We start from the raw sequence: 19053 nt of genomic DNA, 5'->3' as shown, positions 1-19053 counted from the left end.
GCTTGTCCAACCTCAGGCATTGTTCCATTACACTTTAACCAAAGTGGTCAGGGTCTGAAAGGCCAAAGATTCCATTCTCTGAAGAGAGTGGAGAGAGCTAGAAACATGTGGGCCACTTCTGAGCAGACTGAATCCCCACAACAGTGCTCAGCCTGCTCTCAGACATCCCAAATCCCTATTTGAACATCTCTCAGGGAGAAGTTTCATTCATCAATCTAACCACTCACCTGTCCAGCCAGCCAAACATCCATGCACCATTCTTTAACTGACTATTTACTATGTGCCAGGCACCATTGTCACTTTCAAGGAACTTACAGTCTAGTGGGGGTGACAAGAGAAAGCAGGCCAACATAACTTTAGCATGAAAGTTCTATGCATGAGGAAAGACACAGTGCTACAAGCAGAAGCATCTAACATACTGAGAGTCAAAGAAAAAAGAAATACAAGTAAGCTAGGCCCTGAAGGATGTGTTGAGTGGTCCTAGTAAGGGTGAGGGCCAGAGGAGCAGATGGGCAAGGCCTAGAGGACCTACAGGGAACAGACCCAGCTGGGGATCAAAAGTCATACTAAGGAGATTGGATTTTACTCTAACGGTGACTGGACTATAAGCCCCCTCAGTTCCATGACAGGACTATAGTTACACTGAGACCACATAGTTATAGACAGACCAGAGAGGTTGGCAAGCTGAAAAAAGAGAGGTCGGTTGCCTTCCGATAGGCCCTCCTATCTGAACTGCTTGTCAGTTCTGTGAAGTGTAACAACAAGCTGCCCTCCTTGCTTAGTACTTTAGCTTCTTGGAGAGGACAAGACATCCTTAGATAAGAGAGGGGAAAAAAGGCAGTTCAACGGAGGAACTTGGAAGACAGATTTTAAGGAGGCTGTAGAGAATAAAAAAACAGAATCCAAAATCTGGCAAGTGGAAGAACACGGAAATAAGGGAGAAGAAATTATGGACAGGAGGAGGGAGAGGGTGGGCTCTGGCCATAGCGCTCAGTGTCCCTGATGGAGAAGGGGTGGGGGCTCGAGAATGCTTGTCCATCAGGAGATCCTGAAGCCTGTAGGGAACAAGAGATCAATGGAAGGAAGCACGGCTCCCTCTGGGGTTAGAGGAACAATGTAGGAAGAGGCTGGAGGAGGAAACAGTGAGGGGTAGGCTGAGGGATGGTCCTGCAGGAAGCCTGCGTTGCTGAACCACAGCTCACACTGCTAAGGAATGGGCACATCCTGGAGAGGAGGAGAGTATGATGTGCCCACAGGAGATTCATCGTCTTGTAATTCAGAGGATTGACAATGAAACTGGACGGGTGCAAAAAAAACAGAATGACGCTGTTATGGGAGCTAGCATATTGGATATAGAGTATCAACTATGTTTTAGGCAACATGCAAAGTAAGCACTTTATACATTCATTTCATTTTTACAAAAATCTGATGAACTAGAAAAATTTGTTTAAAAAGCATACCTAAATTGCACAAGTGACACAGCTAGAAAGTAGTAGCAGAGCTGTGTTTAAACTCTGGCCTATCCGACTTCAGAGACTAAACCCTAGAAGGAGATAGTACTTGAGGCAAAAGAAATCGATATAGTAGGAAGTGGCTTGGATATTGGTTGCTTGCACATCATTTATCACATCCCATCAAGTCATTTTTCCTTCCTCTGTCCACAGCCCTAACATTGCTTAGGAATCCACCCCTACCTCACTGTCAGTCCCCACGGTCAGGTTCTAGAAGTGAAGCATGTATCTCAGGCCGGTGTCAGTCAGCACGTGCACTCCCTGGCCATGGTAGGTGACCTGGGGCATCACTGTGACCTAAGCGGGTCTGATCAGAAGAGATCTCAGAGCTTTTGGGTAAGACTCTGGTTCTTTCCTACTAGATTTAACTCAGATGACCTAAGTCTGGGGTTACTGCAACCATCTAGCCACCAGATCCCAGATCTGCCAAGGACCTCTACATGGAGTTCAGGAATGAATCCAGCCCAGTGGGGAGAGAGATGATATGTAATGATACTGTCTGAGCCTTGAACACAGCTGTTTTCTAAAGCTGAAGTTAATCCTGAACTTTTCAGTGCCGTGGATCAATAAACTCCTCCCCTTGTAAGATAAATTTGCATTTTGTTACCTGTAATAAGAAGCCCTAACGTACCACATTCATAGAGAAAGAATCTGCCTATGTGAATAAGAATAGAACCATTTGGGTGAGACTCAAAGAGGGAAAGAAGGAAAAGCTACAGTTGGGACCGCCCACGGAACAGAGCTGGAGGTTTCCAGAGCAGATCACCAACAGGGAGGATAGGCAAGATGTAGTCTTACATGATGAATACGTCTCACTAACTAAATGTCTGAACATCTTATTCAGAAAAATAGAACATTTAATAAGTCTGAATTCCCTTGGCTGACAGTTTCATCTCTCAGAAAATTAAGAGGAAATGCTACTCTGGTTTTACTGAGTCAGAAGGTAGAACAAGTTTTGTTTTGTTTATGTTTTTTTAAACAGGGAAGAAACCTTGGGCAAAGATGACTATGGGATTTCAAGAGATTATTATGAGCATAGCAAGAACACATTTTAAAAGTTCAGAAAAAAAGACAGAGATAATAAAATGGCCTGAGATCTGGAAGGCAGCCCAGTAGAGAAGGGAAGGAGCCTCCCTGAAAGCAAAATCTGAGAGTTAATTACAAAATCCTCTTGTAGGAAAAAGTAAAAAAAAAAATCCTAATCTTAGCCAGCAAATTCACCCTAAACAGTTCAGACAGACATCACTTATCAATCACAGCACTTTTTCCTGTTAAGCCTGATCTCATTCTCAAGTTATCTTTGACCCAGTGCCCAAGTCAGGTAACAAGACAACTGGGCAAAGCTGGGAACCAAGAATGAACCTGTCTGACATTGCCGGTGGAAACAACCCAGTGTAACACAGAGAGCACTCAGAGCTCCCATTATGAGAAATGCATCACGCACAAATCCAGCGGACTGGGCCCATGTGAATGACCGCAAAAACAGCAGTCTAGAGAGAACTGAGATTTGTTTACTTAAAGCAAAGCAAAACAAAACAAAACTTTCTATTTTCTAAGAATTAAAATAAAGGAGGGGAGAACTTAAAAAAATAATAATAATAAGAGATATCTCTGCTTGGGAAGATGACCACACCACAAATAAATTTGAATTCTTCAACTTCTGAATTTATTTCCATATCTTCATCAAGGTGAGTGACCTCACCATGAATAAAACAACCGCGGTTCAGAGAGACTGAAAGACCAAGATGGCAAGGAAGATGGGAAAAGTCCAGCTGTCAGAACCCCAGGGCCCCAAGGGAACTCAAAGATGGGCTCTAGAAACCTCTCAGACCATCTCTGAGGAATCCAAGAGAAATGCCAAAATGTTACAGACTGACAAACAGTATCCTGACTTTGAAAAGAGGGGGAAAGCATATTCTCTTAAATAACACAACTGAGAGCCTACAACCAACTTCTGCAAGAGGCCAAGCAGCATTCCCAACTGGGCAGATTTCAATACATGGAGGAAAGGAAGCATCAAAGAAAAGCAAGGAACTCACTAGGAAATGCAGAGAATAGGTACCAGCAATTCACTGCAGGGAAATACAAGTGACCAATAAGTATAAAAGATCCCCACCACCATGAAAACACACACTAAAATAAACAGATACCACTTATCTACTCAGCAGCTGAGCAAAAATGAAAAAGACTGATAATATCAACTGTTGGCAAAGATGTGGAGAAACGAGCACTCTCACTAGTGGAACATATTAATGCAACTTACTTTAAAGGACAGTTTGGCAGTATTGATTACAATTAAAGATGCACTGTATATTGACCCAACAATCTGAAAGGCTCACACATGCAGAGGCTTGTACAAAGATTTTCATTACACAACTGTGCTGTAAAAGAGAACACAAAATAGACTATCCAACATGCGGCACGTGCTTAACTACACTAGGGAACATTTACATTATGAAATACCATACAACAGGCAAAAATAAAGTCAGCCCAGATACACTGATACAGAACGATTTTCAAGATCAATATCATTTATGCTATTAAAAAAAAAACCACACACACACAAAAAAACCCTCTATATTTCTATAAGAGCATATATACACATAAATGAACAGAAAATAGTTTAAAGAGATCCCTGGTAACCTGGTAACAGAGGTAACACCGGGAAGGTGACTAAGGCTATTTTTCTTCACTTTTTGTATTTTTTTACAAGAAGAATGTCTTATTGCGTGTGTGTCGCATGGAGGAAGACTTCCCTGCTGGTCCAGTGGCTAAAACTTCACATTCCCAATGCAGGCGACCCAGGTTTGATACAACTAGGGTTTCACATGCAGCAACTAAAGATTCCATGTGCCACAACTAGGACTCAGCACAACCAAAATAAATAGTTTTTGATGAACAACAAAGACAAGGAAACAGTGAGCTTCAGGGACCAGACTGTGCAGTAGGAGTAAGTCGTGTCAAACCTGCCCATTTCCTTCTCCTGGGATGAAGGTGGAGATGCCAGAGTCACTGAACAGACTCCCTGCAGGCTAATGGCACAGACTTTCGATTCATTATCATGCACACAGCAGAAAAATCCAGGTTGGATGACTCTGCTAGGAAGAGAGGCAAACCTGACTGAATGCCTACAGGCAAGAGCCACGGATGCAGGGCCCACGGGGTAACTGCAAGGACAGTCTTTGTTCCTGTCCTGTCCAACATTTTCATTCATTCTTTCAGTTTCTCACTCACTCGATAGATATTTGAGAGCTTACTATGTGTCAGGTGTGCAGAAGATTCAAAGATGACACCCCCTTGAAGCCTAGGATACTGAAAAATAGTCGGAAAAAACCCAGCGCAACAAACGCTCAACTTAGGCGCTATGGAAACTCCAAGGGCAGAACCTGACCCCTACCTTGCCTCTTCAGGGAGGCTACTAATTATATCAAAGAGCTGTTAGTCTCAGGAAAGAGAAAATGAAGCTAGAAGTACCACTAATACCCCAAATCACATAAAATTGAGTTGGAAAAGGTGGACAAAATAAAACCACTCATTTGCAATCACTGAGAATCTGGTCTTCAGGTTGCTGGAGGACACCACTCTTACAAGGCCTAAGAGACCTTTGTCAGAGGCCTTCAAACAGAGCAAGATGTCCAGCGAAGAAAGGGGTTCATGTCAGGTGAGGACTGACTAAAGGCACCCCGACTTTTCCAGGGCTACCCAACCTTCTCCAAGCAACTGACTTCACTCATGTTCCTTGTCCACACGCTCTCAGGGAATCAGCCACAGTCAACAGACTCAGGAACCTCCAGATCCCCAGTGGTACCCTGGTTGGCCCATTTGAGGGAAGAGGCAGCTGAAAGACAGTGCCCACATCAGCTCCCAACAGCAAGGTGGTGGGCTGTCGGTGGCGCATTTCCAGTTTCAAGATCTTACCTGCTTGTCCACTCCCTCCTCCCCAGACGTTGGCCCAAGGTTGTCCTTTCAGCCACACACAAGAGGAGAAAGACTGAGGAACACACGAGCAAGCTCCAAGGCCGGGCATCCCAGCCTTTTCAGTCATTTCACCCTTCCAGTCCTTCCCGTTTCTCTGCTTAATGAGGCCAGTGGCCTCGATAATTCCCAGGGGACCTCTCAGCTCTGCTGGCAGTATGTGTTGGCTCTGTAAGCATTCTCCTCCAGGAAGAAGTCACCATTTAAAATTCCAAGAGAGGGCAATGCTTAAAAGGAGCGAGTGGATGGTGGAATCTGGGTCCCCCTCCCACACAGGCAGTGCTCAGGCAGGGACCATCCACGGGGACTGACCTCTTCAGTGACGATCGAGACAGCACCTGCGCAGCCTGGTTCATGGCCCGGACCCAAGCATTCATGTCCTCCTGGGTGTCGGCGCTGAAGTAGTACGTCCTCATGCCCGACTGCTCGGCCTGAGAGCTATTATAGATGAGAGCCCGCATCCCGGTATGCACAGCCTGGAGACAGAAGACGGAGACCCAGGTCAGAGAGGTTAGTGTGCGTTTCACTTCCAGGAGCAAAAACCAAGAGATGCCCCAGTTCTCCCCTCTTCCAGACTGAAAGCCCACGCACCACCCAGCTGATTTCCACAGGTGGAAAAAAAGGCTGGGTTCCCCTTCCTTGACACAGACAGGCCCAGCAACAGCTGTGTCTGCTCCCCACAGCAAAAGCCCTGCAGCTGTACCTGTTTCCTACTTATCTTACTCCCACTTATGGAAGGGCACACAGTCAATTCAAGGCTTATGTGAGAAAAAGATTTTTTAAATTACAAAAAAAAACACAAAAAAACACACACATCTCATTCCAAATAAGCAGACTCTTGGGAATCCCTGCCTCCGTTCTTCTGAAGCACCTGATGACTGGAATTGATTCAAAACAGCTGCTCAATAGCAGATAGCATGGTGCAGACATTCCCCGGGCTTCCCTGCTTGGCATGAAATGTGATGTGTGCCCATCAAGGAAGCTGCTCTTCTCCTCCAAAGAGGTACTATGAAGTTTGACCAAGCAGTCTAACACCTGACTGAGGACCCTGGCATACCTACTATGTGTCAGGAAGCCTCAAGGTACTCTCATATGTTCTATAGTTACCAGGAATGACCCCTGAAAAGCAACTGGGATGGACCGTGAAGAGGTAACACTAGTTTTCCCCTTTGGGCTCTGATAAGCAGAGTCTTTTAAATTTGCAAGGAAAAGGCTCACCAAATCCACAGAGCAAGATGATGTGGAAAGATAAAGATTTATGGAGTGCCTTCTATGTATCTTCTGGGTACCTCCATGCCTTTATCTCATTTTAATCCCAATAGCCTTGAAATGTAGGAACATTCAGAATGCCTTTTATAGATATGGCAAGTAAAGCTCTGAGAAGTAACTTTCCTAGATTCCCACGCCTAGTCACAGATTCTTCTTATTCTTCGTATCACAGCACTTATAACATGGCATTGTTTATTTTATACTCTTGTTTATCATCTCTCTCTTTCCTGCAGAATATAAACTTGATGAGAGCAGGGATTCTGTCTATTTTGGTCATTACTATATCCCCAGGAACAGTGCCTGGCACACAGTAGGTGCCCAATAAATTTTTTTTTGACTGAAAAGCTGGAGCCAGGATTCTAGACACTCACCTAGGAATGTCTATTCAGACATGTCACCCAGGGTCTATCCAGAAATGAGTCTGATACAGCTCATTGATCTAATAACCCATATCTACAATGACAGGCAGATACCATGCAAGGACCAGTCAGAGAAAGCAAAATGAGAGAAGTGGAAACATGTCTAGAAAATGACATGTTTCTGAAATCACCAGTGGTCATGGATGAAATCTCAGACATGATCTATAAGCATTCACTTCTCCTCTCGCACTCCTAACAACCATGTCCAAAAGTGATATTAAATACAAGTTTGCTTGTGACACTCACAGATCTGAATCCATCCAGCCCAGTGCCAAGGGAGTCCAGGCAAACCCGGCTTGCAACTAAGGGTTCCCACAGTGGCCAAAGCAAATCTGATTTCCTTTCTTGCATGATAAGGACTCACTCGCTGTTCTAGGAAGGATTCCCCCTTTTCAGCAAGGTGGAGAAGTGGCAATAGGAAGAGAACTAGAAGGGGCTTATGCGTGTCTGTGAACTGGCAGAAATTCTTGGAAAAGCTCCCTTGGACAATGACCCATAAGATCTTTGACACCTGCTTCCCAGACTTTCTGCCCAGCCACAGGGGGTTCTGGGGCAGGCATCCACTTGAGTAAGTTAGTGGGATTCACTGAACCATCACTGACTTATAGAGGACTAACACGAAATAAAGTAACCTGAACCAACCTTAACTTGGGAAGTATAAGGAGTGTCACTGGCCACAACTCCTACTACAAATGACAGCTCCATGTGATCTGTTTGAAGAATATGACCAGCCCCACCTACCCTGGCAAAACTAGCTGATGGCTAGTTTCCCTGGAGAAAGCTCTGGATGGGTAGTCAACCATTTTTAGGGCAGTGATATCAGAGCTGTGGATGTTCAAGTAAAAGTACCAAACCCGTCCAGAGGACTTAGGGAAGGCTTCCTGGGGAAGGTGTGCCCTGAACAGACACCTAAAAGACAAGGCGGAGTTCAGAAAGGGCATTCGAGGTTGTGACTAAAGCTCAAGCAAAGGCCTATGGGCAAGAAACGGAGGAAAGGCATATGAAGAAAGTGTGCTAAAACATGGCTAGAGAGATAAGCCAGACCTTCTAAACCAAAACTGGGCTCTATCCTGAAGGCAACGGGGAGCCACAGAAGGGTATATGGTGGGAGCATTCTTGAACAGACATGTAACTGAGGAACAGTGTGGAGGACAGGCTGAAGGCTACAGAGGAACTCGAGGGCTGAAGCAATGATGGCCAACACTCACTGAGTGCTCACTACGTGCAAGGCATCATTTCAGTGCCTAGTAAGTCAGTTACCACGGGGTGGGGGGGGTGATGGTAGGCTAGACAGAATAGTGACAGTGGTAGGGGAGAAGATGGGTTTCAGAGATAGAGAAAGCACAAAATTGACAGGGGAAAGAAGAGCAGCTCTTTCCTGTTCTTTTCTTGTCCCGTTAATCCCCAGGCTCGTGCAGACAAAGGCAAGGACTGTGTCCTTTCACTGCTGTATCCCTAGCATCTATATCCTGCCAAGTAGAACAACAGAGCACAATAGAAGTTTGCTGAGTATACATAAGTAAAACACCATGACTTGTGGCTGGCCTTCAGCCAGAATCTAAAGCAGAGAGTCTTAACCTTTTTTCTGGCATCTTTTTGATGACTTGGTGAATTCTACGAACTCTTCCTAGAAGGTGTTTTAGTGCACAAATAAGATAAAAGAAATACACTATATTAAAATATAGTTATCAAAATATTTTTAAATGTTGCAATATAGTGATACAGGTGCTTCCTTAATAATGTATCACATAACAAGTCTGGTAGCACATGTAATAATTATTGTAATTTCGAAGTGGTGAAGAGCATAAACAGTATTTCAAGATACCTGCAACAACTATAATGTGATATGAAAACATCTCTGGTTTCTACTGGTGATCAAAGGCATGGTTGCTGTCAATACCAACTGTTGTCTGCTTTCTCAATCAAAGGAGATGTTATGCATTAAAATAGAAAAGACATGATTTACCCGTGGACACTAAAAGGTTTAAAAAAGAAGGATGCGATTTACCTACTGACACTTATGGGTCTGTAGGCCTCAGGTAAGGCGCCCTTAGTCTTAAGGGGAGGAGAACAGCTCAAAGGGAAGCAGTAAAGACGCTTTCCCCCACCGACTGCATGGGGATGGTTTTTGCCCCAGACCCTGGATCTGAGGGGCTAAGCTTGCTCAGAGGTGACCAGCAGGCCAAGGGAGGCTGTGCCTCCAGTAGGCGCTCTGTGAGGAGATGTCCCAGATGAGCCAGCAGAGCACAAGGCCTGCTGATGGCAGGGAGGGGTGGGAGGTGGGGGAGCAATGGCACCTAAAGGCCACGGAGAGCCCTGCTGGCTCATCCTGCAGACCCAGCGGAGCCTCAGGGCGCATCCAGCACAATGCCTAGGGGCTGCCAGGCTGGGAGTGCAGTTAGAGAAGACAGACAAGAGAGGACACATAACCCTCTAGGCTCTGCCTATCTGCCACTGCAGATACCCTGAACAATCTCAGGCAAGGTGTCCTAGCAACAGTCAGAGAATTGCAGTTCTGGAAACTGAGAAATGACATCAGAGGCAAGCATAAGGCCCAGGACATAAAACACTGCACACTCCTCGGTAGCCCACAAAGGTGGACTCTGAACTGCCCCAGGCCCACCCTCAGGTCCCTGAAAGAATGACACTGCGACCCAAAGGGAAGGGACCTCTTCCATACTCAGGAAACCAGTCCTCTCTGGAGAACCGGCTAAACATCACCAGGGCTGCCAGGAGTAGCTTTTCTTTCCTCTCAGACCCTGAAGACCCCAATCAGTCCCCAAAATGGGCATGCCTTCTGTCTCCCAGACAAAATATTTAGGGAACACTCTTGGTGAAGTCTTTCTTCTTTTAAAAAGGAGAGAATGTGACAGCACATAAAAGATGTTTTCCTCGAATCTATTTTTCACACCTCCCAATGAAGTGTTAAGATGAAATATGTATAGTTATTATAATCTGTTACTTTGAAGATATTCCAAATGCTGTCCCCACCACCACCAAGTCATATATAACAGCGTTATCCCAATTGTTTGCCCAGTAGCAGTACTCAATCCTAGAAAGGAAGGTTTTCTAAGGAAGGCGTTCGGCTGCAAAAGACTAGTCTGAAACCCAGGGAACAAAACGTTTTCACAGCCAACAATGAGCAGGAGAGGCTCTGAACTATTTAATAGATCACTGTTACTAATATAACAATAACCATTCATTGAAACCATCTCCTGCCTCCTGCAATGGGTGTGCAGATGACCAGAGTAAGATGTGGGAGAGAAGCAGAGAGGAAGAGAGAGAAATTGTCTTCCCTCCCCGTACTGCACATGAAAGAGCACAGAGCTCAGGGTGGAGGTCTGCCTCCATCGTCCTCCAGCTCTGGGGCTGTGGTAAGCTTCTTCAGCTCTCCGATCCTCATTCTCCTAATCTATAAAACGAAGCTCATCATACTAACCCCCCAGGCTCCCCACAAGCATCAAATGAGGTAATGTGAATAGCAGCAGTTCTCAGTTACAAAAGGTTTTACAGGAATAAGGTAATACCACACTATGCAACGTGAGGCAAAGGAGGATCCAGGATCTTCAACGCACAGCAACTCTGGAGTCACTGGGGATAGCCACAGTGGTTAAGAAAGCAGGAGACCCTGTTTTGCTTTGTTTTTCTGAGACCCTGTCGCAGAAATATAGTACTGACAGGAAAAGAGAGGTCTAAATACTTAAGCAAGGCTGAGGGACTCAAAAGCTCTGACACAAATGAAAGCACTTGTGATGGGATATTATTCTTGCTTAAAGAATTTATAACAAGGAGTCTGAGTGAACTCTGGGAGTTGGTGATGGACAGGGAGGCCTGGTGTGCTGTGATTCATGGGGTCGCAGTCAGACACGACTGAGCGACTGAACTGAACTGAACATGAGTCTGAAACACTCAACTTCTTAACTTCTTCCCCCTCCCACTCCCAACAAAAACAACTGCTTCTATGAAGCCATTTCTGGGAACACAATGTATCTTAGGGGCTTTCCAGGTGGCGCAATGGTAAAGAAGCCGCCTACCGAAGCAGGAGACGCGGGTTCAATCCCTAGGTCAGAAAGATCCCCGGGAGAGAAATGGCAACCACTCCAGTATTCTTACCTGGAAAATCCCATGGACAGAGGAGCCTGGCAGGCTACAGCCCATGGGCTAACAAACAAGTTGAACACGATTCAGCGACTAAACAACAACAACATTTCTTAGGACGGCACCACTGCACTAAAGTAGAGGGACAGTACCTTAAAGGAATACTTGCGACTTATGCGATCCTCAGGGGCCACTGGTGAGATCACGTAGCTGGGCAGAGGGATGCTCCCAAGGACCACTTCTTCTCGGCTGTCTTTGAATGGAAGAACACATCAGGATAACCTCCTGTGGCACCCTCCTTAGGATGGCCCATCCCACAACCCTAGTTCAGAGCTGCTTCTCTCCCCCAGGACGACTGCAGTCGTGGAGCGTCCAATTCAGGTGCCCCAGGGCCCACCGTGCTGGTGCTGGGACCACACAGGTGAGGCAGACGGCGCCCTCTCCCTGAGGATGCGGCACACACGTGAACACACTCGGTTCCACCTGCTAACTCCTGAAATACAGCGCATACCATGCGCTGTGGGGACACAGCCTGGAGCGGCACACAGCCTGGGGAAGGGAAGAAGGCTTTGGAAGGTGCTATTTAAAGTTCTGTGAAGGGTGGGGAAGGAATTCTGGGTGGTACTCACCTCATGGGCAAAGTTAGAGCAGGTGGGAAATATCATACTTTCTCCATCTATTCTCTTCCTCCCCCAAACCATCTTTGTTACCAGAGCTAACTTCCTAATGACAGGTTGGTCCCTCTGCTCTCCCACACAAGGTACTTGCTGACTGTTCACTGGATACAGAAGGAAACCCGACTTCCTCTGTCTAGACTCACAGCTCTGTTGCATTCTGGCCCTTAGCCATCTCCTGAGCCTTATCTCCTAGTGTGTGCTCCATGCAAGACTCACTCTAGCCTTGAAGGTCTATCATTCCACCTTCTTCTGCTTCTAGAACTTAAGTCAAGCTGTTTCTTCTGCGTGAATGCCCATCTTCCCCCAAACATGGGCAAAGCTCTACCCATCCTAAAAAGCTCAACTTATACCCTAGCTCTTCTAAGGACCCTGCCCAAGTTCTCCACGATGGAATTAATTTCTTGCTTCCCTTGCACTGCCTAAGCACTTTGGATGCCTTCCAAAGCACCTGTCACAGCCTAGTCTTTTAATTAGTCTATCTCTTCCTCCATATTTTGAGCCTTACTTTCTTCTCACCTTTGCACAGCCCCTAACTCTATGTACTGGGGCTTCACAAATATTCATATGGCCAATTTTATTCACCAGCTGCCATCCAATAACAGGGGATAAATCCAGACAATAGGTTATAAAATACAATGCTTCACCTATACTTCTCTTCCCTCCAGATTGCATCAAAGGTGTGCCTATGCCCCAAGTGGGGCAGAAGCTGGAAAAACTCCAGATCTTGAGACCCTAAGTAGAAGGCAAACCAGATTCTATTATTTTTAACTTGACAAATGGCACTTCCAGTTCTGGGACTGATAAAAATGAAGTCACCAACCATCCACATATGTAAAAGTGAACACTTTGGCAGGTTAACAGGTTATTCATTAGCTCAGGCCACTGGTCCAAACACTGGATTTGAGAAGACCAACTTCTGTATCACCTCACCACCACCTCAGGCACAAAAAGCCCTTGGTGGCCTGAACCTCAGCTCACCTTTATAGTAAAACAGGCAATAATCAGCAAGCACAAACCACCTCCTTTTCCACAGCCTCATCCCGGAACTGTCCTGCAAAGCAAAGAAAACTAATCAGGGCAATATCTGAGCATACTGCTCCCCCTCCTTAGTTATGTACAACCTCATTCTGGAACCAAGATTTGCTCATATTCACGCTTTCTTTCCATAAATTAATAAATTTTTATTGCATAGCCTTTCTTTGAATAGGACATTAAAATTTAAATCCAGTGATGGTTTATCCCCAGGAAGTTCTGTTTCCTCTAAACAGTCTAATATATCATAAGCATCCTACTTTTAGAAAGGAAGACAAGAATTCAAAAACAGTTCTTCCAGTAAGAAAGAAATCAGCTTTTAACAAATATTTATTCATTCATTATGCTATAAAATATCTTCATTTGTACTGATTAGAAAATTGATTTAGCATAGCACAGGGAACTCTACTCAGTACTCTCTAATGGCCTATATGGGAAAAGAATCTAAAACAAAAGAGTGGATGCATGTATATGCATAACTGATTCACTTTGCTGTACACCTGAAACTAATACAACTTTATAAATCAACTGTACTCCAATAAAAATCAGAAAAAGAAAGAAAATTGATTTATATAGTATGCGACAAAGATTTTAAGTTAGCTTATTAATCAGTGAGGCAAAATTCTCATTTGACTAAGTTATCTACCGTAAGGGACTGGTTATGCTGTTTTCCTTCTGTTCAACAGAAAAAGACCTGGATTTTCTTGAACTAAACTGTCTCGTAACAAGACTCTGCCTCTACTCATCTAAAATGTAAATCATTACATTTATTTTAAAAAAATTTTTAGATGACTATGAAAAATTTTTAAATATGGCTAGGGTAGGAAAATAGTAGTTTTAGGGTCACTTTTCTCCCAAACCTAGGAAAATTCCAGAGCCATTTTTCTCTATTTAAATTGTCTTCCTTCTGTAAAACTTTTTGACAGGCTTAAATTTTAAAAAATTTTTATCCATCCTCCATTTACTTAAGTGTTAAAAGCTTGCTAACTGTATTTCTGTATTTCTTGGTTTTATCTTCTGCATTAACTAGGTGACCTCTAAAGTCTTGGCATACGATATTTGCTTTGTTTGAAAAGCTCTTCTCCACCTTTATATATCTGCTTCAAATGTCACTTCCTCTGGGAAGCCTTTCAGGACTCTCACAAGCACAGTGACACTTTCTCTACTGGGTGTCCACAGCATCTACACAGACCTTACAGCTACAGCCCAGCCCAGGGGCCCAGGGGCCTGGGCAAGGGGGTGTCTGCTGGGGAGAAGGATTATCTATAATCCCTTCCGTCTCACCCCACATGTCAAAGGAGCCTTTTGTTTAACGGGGACAGGGATGCAAATGGAAAAAGTCAGAGAGTGACCCAGGTAAGAAAAGAGAATGAGAACAGAGCTGTGAGGGAAGAGGGTCTCATTAAAAGAGGATGGTGCCCAGGGGAGTATTGGTCAGAAGAGGCTGGGGAGCTGTGGGAGCTGCCGTGGGGAATAGAACTGGGGGAGAGGGATCTCAAGGGGACATTTAGGAATTTCTTCTGTGTGTTGTACAAGTTAACGCCCATCTCTGTCTTCCCATAAAGCCTTGAGTAAAAACATACGTCACTGCTCTCAGAATTTGTGTTTATCTGGATAATATGCTATGCGGGAGTGCGTGCTGGGTGATGACATGACACGTGAGAGGTGTCCCCTGCAGACTATGACAGGAAGTCCTCAAGTGCAGGAACCACATGTTACTCATCCCTTTGTCGTTGCAGTGAGAACACTTAGAACATGGCAGGCATTTGGCGGGTAAGTGGGGGAATGGATGGATGGATGGATGGATGGCAAGAAGGGAAGGAAGAAGACAAAAGGAACATGTTCTCTGACCCTAGGACCTCACAGCCTATCCAAGGCCAGAGGACCAGAGGCAGAACAACTGGTGGTAAAGACAGAGATGAAGGATGGACTGTCGGGGGACCCAGAGCTAACAGCGTTTCCGGACTGAACAGATGTGGGAGCAGGAGAAGCTGGTGGTGGTGCTGAGGTTCCTAAACCATGTGCCTGGGAGAAGGATGGCACCACCATGACCCAGGAAAAGCAGGCTAGGGGAAAAAGACAGGTAGGGGCTGAGGAGACAGTGAGTTGAGTTTGGCTGATTTGAAATCTAAAGTGCTAGGAAGCTAGATACGCGTGCTAGACAGGAGAAAAGGAAAACATGGGATTTTTCAGGCAAATGATAACAAAGGCTCCTTAATATCAGGAGGGCAAGTGCTGGCAGAGGATTATGACAATAGAGCTGGATGCGGGCTGACCCACCCACACTCGGGTCCGAGTCCCAGGACAGCCAGTAGTACCAAGAACCAAAGCGGTTACATGGGTTTGGGGAGGGAAACTGCAGCCACTGAGTCGATGGTCCATTTACAAACAGGAAGAGCACATCACTTAGCACGATCGGTAGGTAGAATCTACCGGCCTCGGACAGACTCAGGAACAAAAACCTTACTATGAGCCCCTTCCCAGCTCCCGGGGGTCAGGGGAAGGAAGGGAATCAGCAGGAACTACCTCCCTGCCACCCTCCCTCCTCAGTCTCCTCACCTGCTTGTGTAGCCAGCCCCTCACCACCACTGGAACATTGGGGTTCCTCCGAATGGCCTGGTCCCTCTTCCCAAAGCTGTGGACTTTATTGCTGGACTTAATGATCTAGGAAAGAGCAGACTTAGTCTCTAGCAGCCGGGATGACTTGGGGAAGCCCCCAAAAGCACATGCATGATAGAAAAGCCACAGGCTCCCTGTGCCTTCATCTGCACAGCACCATCCTCTGATCAAAAGAACAGCGAGATGACCGAGAATGGGTAGGCACATGGCCATAGCATCCTAATTAAAAGGGGAGTCCAAGAGCTAGCAAGGTTCCTGTCTGGGTCACAGAGAAAACAAATGTAAAGGGATTTTTCAGTCGACTTTTACCAGCAGCTGCTGGCCCCAGCATGTCCTGTGGCTTTCTGAAGCAATGCTACTTTTTGGTGACAGTATTTACAAATTTCCAGATATTTGCCCCCCCTTTCTGGGGCTCTCCCCTTCTCCACGATGCTGGTTCTCTTCCCTGCTCCTCAGTCAGTGCTTCTACAGCTTGGGCACAGACACCTCTGGGACCTCTGTCCCAAATTTTACCATGCGATCTCCAAGACACATGTGAACAGAGGTGTGGCCTTCCCAAGACACACCAGGAAGATGAAGATACGGCCAAGGCCCTAGCTGTCAGTCCTGGTTCTGTCAGCAATCACCTGTTTTCTTGGACATGTGACATAACCCCAACTGGCCTCAATTTCCTGGTCTCTCATTTGGGGAGATCTCTTATTATGTGTCTCCTTCGCAAAACTATGGTGGAACTGCTGTACTTACAGTGGATAACCAACAAGGACCTGTTGTCTAGCACATGGAACTCTGCTCAACGTTATGTGGCAGCCTGGATGGGAGTGGGGTTTGGGGGAGAATGGGTACATGCATATGTATGGCTGAATCCCTTCACTGTTCACCTGAAACTATCACAACACTGTAATCAGCTAAACCCCAATACAAAATAAAGAGTTAAAAAACAAAAAGACACTATGGTGAAGGTCAAATGCGTTTCTGGCTACAAAGGGACTTGGCAAAATACAGAAGAGGGGAAGGCAAGGGCGAGTGGCCCAGAGCTCACCTTGGGGCCAGGCTTGGCCTCCACGGTGGAAGTGGTCCCCGCCGTGGACGTTTCACTGACCATGCTGGACGGCCTTTGGTTTCTCTCTTGCTTCGACATATGTGGATTTGGCCTGTGGAGAGAAAGAAGAGAATCCAGTGAATAAGTAGCCAGGCTGCGATGGGAAGTAGAGTCTGAGGTTTAGTTACAGTTCAGTTCAGTTCAGTTCAGTTCAGTTCAGTTCAGTCGCTCAGTCGTGTCCGACTCTTTGTGACCCCGTGAATCGCAGCACGCCAGGCCTCCCTGTCCATCACCAACTCCCGGAGTTCACTCAGACTCACGTCCATCGAGTCAGTGATGCCATCCAGCCATCTCATCCTCTGTCGTCCCCTTCTCCTCCCGCCCCCAATCCCTCCCAGCATCAGAGTAGTTCAGGTTAGAACTGGCTAATGGACCTTAAACAACCCAGGACAGATCTTCTGGATACCACTTAACTCCAGACTGCAGTCAGAGGGTCATGATGTCTAGCCTATACATGCGCTTCAGGGAATCAAGAGCATGGACAGGTGGGCAGGCTCCACAGCCTGACACCCCAAGGGGCCAAGTCACTGCTGCCTGCTGTCCTAAGGCCCCCTCATTTATCCTCTTACTTGGGTGACTGTGTGCCCCATCAGATGGGCACACACAGTTGCTTACACCACCACTCTTCACGGCAAGAGCAATCCACACTCCTTACACACATACACATACCTCCATTTCCCTGGCTCCCAAAAAGAGCTGCTTATAATTAGTAACAAGAAATCACTCGCACACACACCCACACCCCCAGATACACAGAGAGAATCGCTTACATAAATGCCAGTGGGGCTTGCCTCCCAAAATAGACTACTCAACAAAGAGTCCTATTCTAGGAACACTCCATTAGCCCCAAAATAGAGCCACTGGAGATATTAACCCCTTGTGCCATGTCTGGAGAGCAGGAAGAAATGAGGCACGCCTGGGTCCCCAGTGCGGATGCCCTTGATGTGTCCCCATCAGCATCCAGTGACATCATGCTTCCCACCAAGAGGGCCAGTTACGCTTCCCACTTGCCCTGGGAAGGCTGGTACTCTGGGAGCATAATGTATAACGCATAAGAGATATCGTAGAGAACCTCCTCACCTGCCTCTACAGAGCCCCAGCATTTGCCAGACTCTTTCAAAGCAGCAGCAGCAGCAGAAAATGATTCCACACAATCCAGTCCCTATCCTTGAGCAGCTCAATGCTTGATTCCCAGACCCTGCTAACTCCAGGATCTGTAAGCCTTCCTCAAAGTGTAAGTGCCAGCATTCTTTGGCTGGGTGCCTGCTGCTCCGACGGGTGACAGAATCCAGACAGCTGCAGTAAACTGAGGCCTTTTGCCAGAGAAGTGGAGAAACTGATTTGGAGGCCTGGGCCAGGGCCCTGAAGAGATGGAGCTGGAGGATCCAGGCAAGACACAGCCGAGGAAGACGCGTTCTGGATGTCCGTTCACCAGGCTCACTTTCACAGAGGTGCCAGGAGGGAAAATCCCAGTTTCCACTTTGGAGCTACGCTGCTTCCTTCAAAGCCACTGTTACTCAAAGGACAGTGATCCTTTCCACACCCCAAGACAGAGCCCCGACACCCTGCACCATCAGCAAGTCCTTCGCAGAAACAGCCGTGACCACCGTGCTTGCTAAGCTGTCCTAGCAGCAGGACCACCGCGGCAAGCATCAGCTTTCCAAGGGTCTGGGCTGGGCTGGATGCTTGGCAGCTAGAGGTGCGAGTCCCACCAGGCAGAAAGATCACTGGCTCCTTATCAGCTCAGGCACTCACTCCGGATTCCCCGCCCCCGGCCTCCATCCCAGCCAGACTTCTGTCACTGCTCCCCACTCAGAGAATGTCGCCACACTTAGAGCCCGCACACTGCTGGCAGAGGCTGTGTGCAGCAGAGAGATAACAGCCAACCGGGGGTGGGAAGGGGCTCTGAGAGGCTGCCTTGTCCAGCCCCTGCCTCCAGGCAGAACTATGCCCGAGATGTCTTCCTGGAACCTGGTCTTGCTTGACTTTTCAAATTCCCAGAGGTTGAGACAAGGAAGGCAAAGAGTTCTCAGCTCATCTCAGTTATGGCAGCTACAACTCTAAGCCCAAATTCAGGACACACAGTCCAACAATAAAAAAAAGTTTGGGATTTTATCAAGTTTAATTGTCTCCCATTTAAGACACTGATATGAGGGTTATTACAGAATACTTGAGAAATACAAGAAAAAAGCTAGAAGCAAAGAAAACTGTAACCATAGTCCTGTTATCCAAAGGAAAATCATTTTAATACTTGATATATTTACTTTCTTTCCTTTGTCTTTTTTTTGCCACACCACACACACTGCACAATCTCAGTTCCCTAGCCAGGGACTGAACCTGGACCACAGCAGTGG

At 46.3% G+C, this 19053-nt stretch overlaps 1 protein-coding gene across 4 annotated transcripts in view; it reads right to left on the bottom strand.

Moving 5' to 3' along the window:
• Positions 1-19053, bottom strand: part of PLEKHA7 (pleckstrin homology domain containing A7) — a 219866-nt gene that overhangs the window by 56850 nt on the left and 143963 nt on the right. For 3 of the 4 annotated variants that reach the window (XM_040258262.1, XM_040258263.1, XM_040258264.1), the window contains 5 exons: positions 16640-16751; positions 15541-15645; positions 12928-13000; positions 11425-11525; positions 5799-5962 (listed from right to left, as the gene is read on the bottom strand). In XM_040258262.1, coding sequence (XP_040114196.1) covers positions 5799-5962; positions 11425-11525; positions 12928-13000; positions 15541-15645; positions 16640-16751 — 555 coding nt within the window. The remainder of the gene's footprint in view (positions 1-5798; positions 5963-11424; positions 11526-12927; positions 13001-15540; positions 15646-16639; positions 16752-19053) is intronic. The other variant, XM_040258265.1, reaches the window with a different exon arrangement.

This window comes from Oryx dammah, unplaced genomic scaffold (genome assembly GCF_014754425.2).
Source record: "Oryx dammah isolate SB20612 unplaced genomic scaffold, SCBI_Odam_1.1 HiC_scaffold_17, whole genome shotgun sequence".
In the NCBI taxonomy this organism is placed as follows: Eukaryota; Metazoa; Chordata; class Mammalia; order Artiodactyla; family Bovidae; genus Oryx; species Oryx dammah.
This window is presented reverse-complemented; position numbering and strand designations above follow the sequence as displayed.